Source organism: Mus pahari, chromosome 4 (genome assembly GCF_900095145.1).
Source record: "Mus pahari chromosome 4, PAHARI_EIJ_v1.1, whole genome shotgun sequence".
In the NCBI taxonomy this organism is placed as follows: domain Eukaryota; kingdom Metazoa; phylum Chordata; class Mammalia; order Rodentia; family Muridae; genus Mus; species Mus pahari.
In genome coordinates this window covers 141,808,430-141,819,089 of record NC_034593.1, presented here as the reverse complement: position 1 = coordinate 141,819,089, position 10,660 = coordinate 141,808,430, and the positions used below count along the sequence as shown (strand labels likewise).

At 42.2% G+C, this 10,660-nt stretch overlaps 1 protein-coding gene across 2 annotated transcripts in view; it reads right to left on the bottom strand.

Annotated features, from left to right (window-relative positions):
• The window catches only part of Erich3 (glutamate rich 3), a 102,477-nt gene that overhangs the window by 69,147 nt on the left and 22,670 nt on the right, over positions 1 to 10,660 (bottom strand). For both annotated transcript variants that reach the window (XM_029537180.1, XM_029537181.1), the window contains exon 2: positions 1,643 to 1,736. In XM_029537180.1, coding sequence (XP_029393040.1) covers positions 1,643 to 1,736 — 94 coding nt within the window. The remainder of the gene's footprint in view (positions 1 to 1,642; positions 1,737 to 10,660) is intronic.

Here is a 10,660-nt window from a genome sequence, read left to right as displayed (position 1 = left end):
TGTGTGTGTGTGTGTGTGTGTGTGTGTGTGTGTGTGTGTGTGTGTGTTGAATGCCCTGGAGCTGAAGATGCTCTGTGTGCTCAGGTGCATGGTCTTAACAGGGAGCCATCTTTCCAGACCCCACATTCATGTTCTTAATTTCCTTCTTCAATTTTAGCTGTAATTTTATACTGTTGTTGCTTCCTATGACTTCAGATAACCCACTTACGGTGTCTAGAATGTACTGCCCACTGACTCCGTGTCACTGCGAAGTATCTAGAGTTAGGCCGTCCTGACTGCCACTCCTATATCTCCTTGGCAGTTGGCTTGTTTGTCATCGTTGTCTGTCTCTGGGATTGTCTTCTCTCCCCAGTTAGGCTGGAAGCTCCTGGAGAGTCACAACGCTTACACTCTGAGTGAAGTGGGTATAAATCCCCCGAGGGATAGAGAAACAGTAAATCCCACAGAGGTTCAGACTCACGTCTTCTAAGGGGTTTCCGTGTGATGTGAGCACGGCAGGCTGCACGCCTCTTCCTGGATCCATTTCGTTAGAGCAAGGAGCCATGCTGTCCTTCCCTGGCTTGTCATACTTGTAACAAGTGTTCATTGCCTGCTTAAGGATGGTGTTAAGTAGACACAGAGCCCTGCCCAATGAGCAAAAAGCTCACAGTGTTCATGGTCACGTGTATTACAGGGTGACTCACTGCAGGTCCCTAACAGCAACAGGCATGGTGATGGTGGTGGTATGGGGGTTGGGGGGGGGGTGCCTTCATTTCACAATTGAGGAAGTTGGGCTGCAAGGGGTGTACCTGTAGGTCTTGGTTTCGCCTCACCCTTCTGATAACAATGACCCCCCCCCCCAGGCTGCAAGGGACTTTCTCCTGAGCTCCACCTAGCCAGTGCCAAGCACACAAACAACAATCAGAAGCACAATACAGTTCTTTCAACATCAAAACAAGGCTGTATTTTAAGAAAGCAAACAGCCAACCCAGGCTAGAGCCACACCCCTTCTCTTTCAATGGAAAACCATAGGGTTTTTGAGTTAGATTTTTCCACCGAATTCACATTTAAAGAAGCAGAAACTGTGTGGGAAAAAGGGCTTTGAAGCTGATGGAAGGCACTAAGGTATCAATAAACCATCACAGGAAAATGAAAGGAAAGAAAGAAAGAAAAAGAAAGAAAGAAAGAAAGAAAGAAAGAAAGAAAGAAAGAAAGAAAGAAAGGAAGAAAGAAAAGAAATAGACAGAAAAGGAAGCCAACTGTTTATGTTTGCCACACCATATTCTATGGTATTATAATTCTATGAGTATTAAAAACAATATTTTTTCTTCTGAACCAATAGTCTTCTCTGCCCTCGCTCTTTATCAGTGTCTGGTCCATAGACTGTGTGCTGATGAATGAATAAATAAACAAGTCAACTATGCTGTTGAAATCTCTCAGGGAATTTTTGTCAATAATTTATGTTTCCTTAGTAGCCATTTTAACCGCTCTCCTTTGTTTAGGAAAAGCTCCAAATAAATAAATCAGAAGTTAAAAAGGAAGTAATTTTTCTGAATTAGTAAGGAGAAAAAGATGTCACAGACTCAAAGGAAATCTGAAGAAAGGTTAGGAATTCTTGGACTTAATTAAAGAATGAAGTGAACAGAACTCAGCGCAGTCTTACCAGCCCGGATCTTAGTAGGTGCCGCCTGATCCTGGTATTGTTAAAATACCCAGCCAGGTGTTTATCCGTAAGGCTATTATATGTTGCAAGTAATCTGAAACAGAAAGGAGAAGCCATTAAGGTTTTATGAGGGTCGCTTGATAACCAAGGCAACACTGCCTAAGCACGCACTCTCCAGCCATGCATTTGCAGACAGATTTAACAGCCCACAGCCAATGATGCATTTGAAGACAGGCACAACAGTCAGCTATCTGTTCCAGGTCTTATAGTAAGAGGCAGGGAACCCTCTAGGTTTGGGTTATACAAAAGAGAAAACCAGAAATGAGCACTTAAAATGTGGGTGAAAGGTCAGAGAGATCTTAGCAGTGGGGCATGACAAGGAAGCAACAGGTGCTTCAGCATTCTTCTGTGCACCCTAAACCCAGACACCTCACACCCCATGCTTCTCTCCTGCCAGCAGGAAACACTTTGGGGGCCATCCTCCATCTGCCAGGGGGCTGGGAACTGCTGACACTCAAGTGCGTCCTCAGGAAGCATCCCCTGGGGTGCCCCTGGCTTCTGTGTGACCCTTCCTCCACAGCAGGAAGTCCCATGGTACAGCTCTGATTCCACAGTATAGGATTCCTCACTAGCCCTCCTCCCCCTCTGGCTCTGAAGACCAAGTGCACCCCTTGAATCTAAACATTCCTCCTGATGTCATCTGCTGGGATCTTAAACTGTGAATGTCCTGAAGAAACGAAGATACTATTTTCTGTGGGATTTTTTTTTTTTCTTATTGACAGAAAGTCCTAACTTGTGCCCTAACGTTTTTGACTTCTCATCTTACTCATATTCGTCTAGTACAGCTTTATTAGCCCAGTGTCTAGTACCAAAACTTTAATGTATGGAATATCGTAGATTTTAGGACATTTTAAGAATTAAAGGATGCCAGATGTAGTGACACACGTAGACACAGAAGCGGGAGGATCTCGGTTGGAGACCAGCCTGATCTACTTAATAAGCCTCTCTCACCTTAGGACAAACTGAATTCTTGGCTGCATACTATACCTTAATACATGCTTATGCTCAGTCTACAGTTCATGCTTGAAAACTGGAAACTACTTATGCTCTTTAAGCCTAACTTTATCATGTACCTTAAAAAGTATGCGCATGCAGGCACATATACATATATATGTATATGCATATGCATATATGGGTTGGGTGTGCAGCATATGTATGAATACATCAAGCCTTACCACAGACCTGTCCTTTAAAAAAATGCATAAAATGCAGCAAGGATTCGAACACCTGAACACCTGCTTCTTAACTTCTTCTGACACTAGAGTGGGGCTCTCGTAGACTGGAGAGAATGTTAACAGGAATTTTACTTAGCTATTTGCAAGACCTTAATTATGTGGAGATTAAGTTGGTGACCTTTCCCTGTCTCTCTTCTCCATAACAATCCATCTCAGAAAAGTTCCATGCTGCCAAATGATCAGGAAAGTTTAATTTTGCCCACCAAAAAAAAAAAACCTGAAAAGCTGTAACAAAGCCCAGAAGCCAAGGTGCCACGTGATGGCTACAGACAGGAACAACTGCAGAAGCCATTCTTTCCCTGGGTTTATGTAAAAAGACAACCCAAGAGTCTAGTGAGGCGCACACAAAACCAGCCCCGGATAACGCTTTGAAGCCATCTTTTAAATGAACTGTCTGGGTGTCCTACAGTTCATCACAGGTTTCCTGTCTCTGGAAGGTCAGCCTCACATCCCTTACCCTAAGGTCAGCCTCACGTCCCTTACCCTAAGGTCAGCCTCACGTCCCTTACCCTTTCTGAATCCCAGAATATCTTTTCAGCTCTTCATTTCCAAAATGGTGAGCCGGCGCCTCTTAGTCCTAACAATCCAGATTGCACAGTTCACAGACTCTTAAGATAAATCATTACAGGAATCTCATATACAGTCTTTTGTCTGTCTTGCAGGTCCACATTTAAAAAAATAAAAACCAATACTTTTGTAATAGAGAGGAGTGTTGAGACCCTGATTAAATAAAGTGAAGTTAAAAAGTTGGGAAGACAAGAGCCACAGTCTCACTGTTGATGAACAAAGCAGCCCTTCTTCTAATTCAGGCTTCATAACGTGTTAAATACTTAGGTTCTAATACCAATGGCCAGTCACCTTTGGTACCACCCAATTATAATCTTCCTCTGTTTTATCAGAGGAGTGTCTGTGCAGGATGCTCCCCAGTCCCACTGAGGCAGGAGGGGTATGTGTGCTACGTGTGCAGGATGCTATCCAACAGTCCCACTGAAGCTGGAGGGATAAACATGTAGAGAATGGCCTATCCCCAGTCTGACTGAGGCTTTAGGAAAGAAAGCTGGACAACTTTATACTCATCCATTTTTTATCTATTCCTATTTAGGGAAAAATGTGGGTCCCTGGTTGGGATTTTGCCTGTAAAAGAACTCCTTCTGCAACCACTATCCAGTGTCACATAGCCAGTTGTGATAACTTGGCAGACACGCCATACCCTCCAGGCTCACCCAGCATTCATGATTGCATTTTCAGACAATGACTGAGTAGGTTTGTATTTGGCCTAGAAATGTAGACTAATTAATTAATTGATAAGAAGTTGTATCTAGTGAATGAGGTACACTCCTAGCTCAATGGTCAATTTTTAATAGATAATTTAAAATGCCAGCCTCATTCTGCTCAGCAAGACTCCGTTTCTAGAGAAAGGATCCCAGTCCGTACAACTGAGGCTGTGGTCTGATTCCCTTGGCTCGGCTCTTTATGTGTGGTTGGTGTGGGCCCAGAGCCTTCCATTGTTTCTCATGAGCCTTTGCTTCTATTGAGCCACATGTGGCCCAACAGGAAATTATAAGTGTGTGTGGATGTGTGTGGGTGTGTAACTCCGTTTTGTAGTTCTGAAGAGGGACATCCATACATGACAACACAAGGTCTCAACATCAGCCCAGCTGTAAGAGAGCAACTGACCAGGCCACAAACAGGGGTTAGCAGAGCTCTGTTTCATCCACTTTCACCGTACATTTTCAGATTTTGTTTTCTGCATTGAGTAAGAAAAGATCACCTGACCTGGGGGTGGTGACCAGACTACTTCCTTCCCTTTGTCTGTATCAGTTGTCATAGCTGACCTTCAGTGTCAGTCTGTTGCCAACCTGAGATCCCTCTTGCTCACTGTCCATCACTGACCCCATTTGAATCACTCCATTAAAAGGTCATGCCATTCGCCTGGAGCCTACCAATCACTGATCACTGTCCAGACCAGTCTAGCTTTCTTTTTATTTTTATTTTTATTTTTCAGATGATGGGATGATGGGTAACCCCAGGTGCCTGGTGCCGAAGGTCTGCTCTCTGGATTCAGGGACTGGAGGAGTGCCCAAGAGGAAGTAAAGCGTGCTGTGTTTGTGTTTGTGCTGGATTGCTTCCCAGCTTCCACGCACGACCCGCTTCCTTCAGAGCATGATGCTGAGTCACTGTGAGCCCTGCTTTCCCAGATGCGGCTTTTCAGCACATATCCCGGAACCCTCAACACCCACCAGGCAGGATGTATAAACAGGGATCTATAGAAAACGAAACTCAGCAGTTCCGAACAGTTCCTCCATCTGGCCCCAAACAGTCTGTCCCATAGAAATCTGAAGCAAAGCCGAGGCACAATCGCCGTCATTAGTCACCAACATTTATTGAGATTGCTGATATTTTTAGATCGTTCTATAAGGGAGGGTGCAGAGACGCTACTGTATTCGAAAGTCCCAAGTCAGCCAGAGATGTGCGCGTACAGACCACATGTGCCAATGTGAACTCATGTTTACTCTCTTCCAATACTGTAGTCTAATTCACCCGATAACACTGTCCAGTCCAGTGTCTTTGTGGTTCAGTCCTTACAGGCGTTTGCACACAAGCTTGGCAACCAAGATCTCATGCGTGCCTGCATGTTCACACACATTAATTAATTAAAATTGCATTTAGGGTCCTGAAAGATGAGCAACAAGTAACATGCCAGCTCTTCCAAATTCCAAAATGGGAATCTCCCAAACCAGGTGACCGTCAGGACTGGGAGCTCCTCCTGAAGGCAGTAATCCCTGCTAGAGCAGAGTGAGAGGTTCACTTCTCCAGCCTACAGCAGTCTTTCCCAACCTACTCCCCACCCCAGCCCCTCACCCTGTCTCCCTTTTTGGAGGGGTTAGGGGCAGATAGCTGCTAAGATTCCTGATGCTGCTTGGTCCACCTCCCCCAGTGTCGTGCTGTCACTGGAGCAGGTAACCTAACTTCCTCTGCCTCTGTTCTTCCACTTCCACAAACACTCGCCTAGACACAAGTCCATCAAGTGCTCTGCCAGTTAACAACAAAGATTATTTGTCCTCCAGTTTCAAATAAAGCGTTTCCTCAGTTCCATGTGAGGCTACATTAGAATGGCTTTAACGTATGTAATGTTCCAGAGCTCCTAATCTAATTGCATGTTCACTAACAAGATGCAAACCTTTTCCCAACCAACTCTCGCATGCCCTTCAGTGCCATATTGTCTTTTCCCCTGTACCTATTCATGTTGAAATCAACCAGGTGGGAATCTAGGATCATCATGAAAACAAATCTCTGGTCATATCTGAGAGAGAGCTTCTAGATTAGGTTCATTCAAGTGGGAAATCCTGTCTTAAATCTGAATGGCAGTGTCCCATGAGATGATGGATGCTTATACAAAGCATGAAGCAAGTTGAGCACCCACTTTCACCTCTCTGCTTCCAGACTCTGGATGCCAAGTCACCACCACCTACCAGGGTGGACTGCGCAATCAACTGTGACTCAAAGTAGCCCTGACCTTGACAGGGCTTTTGCCAAATGTTCTGTCACAACACTGAGACTAGTAAGAAATGGACACACCTAGCATGCACCTCAATATGCTGTGAACTCTGCCTGCTCTGCAGCTCCAATCACACCATGTATACAGCTATAGGTGCTTAGGACAACTGCACCCTGTTTTCTGTGCCAATTTTTAGCACACTTTGGCTGTTACTGCAGGACACCACAGTGTTTCAGCAGTACTGGCTTGTAGTAGAGCTAAGGTTTCCTCTTCCCTACTGAACTGGGGCATCGCAACATGTTCCTTCTCAGCCCACATGCTGAAGACCATTGCATGATCTCCACCTACCAGACTTCAAGAGTATAACCACCATAGTTGACAGATGAGACCACCATGAAAATACATAATGAGGAATTACAAACAGTGACTCCCTCGACTCCCACAACTTTTGGGAAGTAAAGTAACAAGGACAGAAGGACAGTATGCTGGACACTGAGCTGCCTGGTACTGAGGGATGGAGGGAGAAGAGCAGACCGTGGCTCTCAGGTAGTACAGGAGCGTCAGGAGAACAGCAGAAGACAGAAAAGTCATTGTGAGAGGGAACAATTAAGATGAAAGGAGGATGTGAGAAAGGCCCAGCTAAAGGCAGATGGAGAAGAGGAATAGACATGCAAACAGGACACTTAAACCCATAGGAGAGAGCCAATCCCTGACACTATTAAAGATACTCTGCTTTGCTTGCAGACAGGAGCCTAGCACAACTGTCCTCTGAGAGGCTCCACCCAGCAGCTGATGGAAACAGATGCAGAGTCCCACAGCCAAACATCAGGTGAAGCTTGGGAAGTCTTGTGGAAGAGTGGGGGATAGGATTGAGAGATCCAGAGGGGTCAAGGACACTGTAAAAAGACGTACAGAGGCAACTAACCTGAGTCCATTCAGGCTCACAGAGACTATACCACCAACCAAAGAGCATGCAGGGGCTAGACCTAGGCCCACTACACATTAGTAGCAGATGTGCAGCTTGGTCTTCATGTGAGTCCCTAATAATTGAAAGAGGAGCTGTCTCTGACTGTTGCCTGCCTTTGAATTCCTTTCCCCTAGCTGGGCTGCCTTGTCTGGCCTCAGTGGGCGAGGGTGAACCTAGTCCTGCTGTGGCTTGAAGTACCAGGGCAGTTACCTATGCGGTGTTCTTCTTCTCTGAGGAAAAGAGGTGGGGGTAATGGGGGCAAGTGTTTGTGAGGGTGGGACTGGGAGGAGAGGGGTATGTAAGAGATGCAATCAAGATGTAAAGAGAGTGAATAAGTAAACACATTAATGAAAAAAGAAACGGTTGAAGAATGTCTACTGAGAGAACACAAACGAGTTTTAAAATCCCAATCATCGCCCTGATCCCAGAAGCACAGATCTCACTTGAGAAATACATGATAAACAAGAGTTAAGGAAAATTGACTTCTTCAAAACTTACCAACTCACAAAAATAGACTCCAATGAGAGTAGCCTCAATGATGTCCCAGACAAAGAATTCAAAAGAATTATTAAAGAATGTTCAACAACATAAAATAAGCATGAAAAGTAATGAACTCAGAGCACTGATTGCTGAATGAAATAAAATGTCAATACAAGATATGAGGGAGGAGCCGGGCGTGGTGGTGCATGCCTTTAATCCCAGCACTTGGGAGGCAGAGGCAGGCGGATTTCTGAGTTCGAGGCCAGCCTGGTCTACAAAGTGAGTTCCAGGACAGCCATGGCTACACAGAGAAACCCTGTCTCNAAAAANCNAAAAAAAAAAAAAAAAAAAAAAGATATGAGGGAGGAATTTAGTAATTTAATAAAGAGATAGAAAACCTGAAAAAAATTCAAATTGAAATTTTGTAAATGAAACAAGGAGAGGAGGCAATTAAGCCTTACCAGTGACCAATAGAGTGGATTGAGTGGAAGAAAGGACATCAGGGATTTAAAGATAAAGTAGACAAATTTGATTGCTTGCTTGATAAGTAGGTAGGTAGATAGATAGATAGATAGATAGATAGATAGATAGATAGATAGATAGATAGATGATAGAGGAAAAACAGTAAAAACAAAATATCCAAGTATAATACTCTGAAAAATCAAGTGTATGAATCATGGCCATAGAGAAAGAAGTTCAAACCAAAGTTAATCAACTGAGATAAAGAAGGCTGCCTCATATTGCTAAAGAGGCCCCTCCATCTAAAGCCCATCATAGCTCTAAACACACTTTTGCTAAACATTGACATTCAATTCTATGCACACTACTGCATATAAAGGCACAGACTGACCCCAACACAATAAAGGGGTTGATTTCAACAATCCACTTTCACCAACAGATAGGACATCCAGACCAAAAAATAAAAAATAAAAATAAAGAACCACCCAAGTGTTCCATGACATTGTAGATCAACTGTACTGAGTGTTCCTCTCAGTGCTGCAGAATATACATTCTTCTCAGCAAGTAACAGTACATTCTATAAAATACAGCATATTTTAAGGCATAAAGCAAGTTTTTACAAAAACAAAACAATTAAAATAATTTTGTGATTTTCGACTTATTCCAATGGAATTAAATTGGAAGTCAATAGGAAAAAAAACAGCAGAATATTCACAAACTGTTGTGGGTGACCTGCTCCTCATGAATGGCAGATCATTGAAAAATCTGAGGGAAGCTTTCAAAATTCTTATATTTGAATGAAAATACAACACAAAGGAATCCTGCCATGAGATAAAAGTGGTTCTAAGAGAGAAGATGTTAGCTACAACTGTTAAAACTAAAAAGAAAATCAGAGAACTCTCAAATGAGTAATTCAGTGAATTTATTTTAAAGTCTTTGAAATAAAAAACAACAATATGAAAACAATACATAGAAATAAATAATGAAGGTCAAGGCAGAGATTAATGAAATGGAAGTGAATAATATGAAGAATCTGTGAAACAATCGAGTGAGTTCTTAAAAGGATCAGATTATGGTCAATAAATCCATATCCAAACTAGTCAGAGAGAGAGGATGCTAATTAATAGAACTAGAGATGAAAAATGAGATATCACAATGTACACCAACAAAATTCAGAAAAGTATTGGGGAATGCTCTGCAAACCTGTATTCTGATAAATTGAAATTTTTAGATGAAATATATATATTCATAAACATATATGGCCTACCAAATTTAAAACCAAAATTTAAAAATCAAAACTTAAAACATAAATAATAGGCCATGCAACTGAAGAAGTAATTATTATTCTGCTAATTAATAAAGAAGTAATTAGTCTGTTAATTAAAAAGAAAACAACTTAGGGCCTGATAGACTACCGCTGACGTAACAAAGTAAAAACTGTGCTTTTCAAGCCATTCCATGAATTATGAGGGAGAGGTGGGGATGAGTGCCCATGAGGAGGCTCCATGGGTAAAGGCATTGCCAATTAGCCTCACAACCTTAGTTTTGACATCTAGGACCACATGCTAGGAGGAGGGAACAGAACCCCTAGATTTTCACCCTACATTCACATGGTGCCATAGCATGAACATAAGAATAATGAATAAATAAAAATTTAATCTTTTAAAATAAAATAGGAATACCCAAAGATTCATCTTATGAAACCAGTATTATCCTGAGAGCAACACTGTTTATAAGCACAGCAAAAAATAAAATTATATATTGATTTCCCTATAATCATAGATATAACAACTCTCAACAAAATATTTACAAACTGAATTCAAATACACGCACAAAAGATCATTCATATGGCCATCTTGGTATCATTGCAGGATGCAGAGATGATAGAACATAAGCAAATCAATAAAAGCAATAGGGCACATTAATAGAGCTAAGAACAGTAATCGCCTGATTGTCTCAACACATGCATAAATGGAATCTGAAAAACTCTGTAACTCCTTGATAAAACGCCTGTAGAGAACAGGATTATAAGGATCACAACCCAAGATAGTAAAGGCTATACTACAACAAACCAATAGCCAACATTAGGCTAAGCAGGAGAAACCTAAAAATATTTGTGTCCATTTTCTTCAGTCTTACTCAGGATAGTCCTCTAAGAATTACCTAGAGCAATAGGAAAAATAATAAAGGAAAGGAATACAGATAAGGAAGTAGGGAATCAAATTATTCATATTTGCAGACAATAAAATCAAAATCATGTACATATTTAGCCCAGTACCCATTCTACCAGAAAAGTCTTAGAAATAGTTACACTTCCA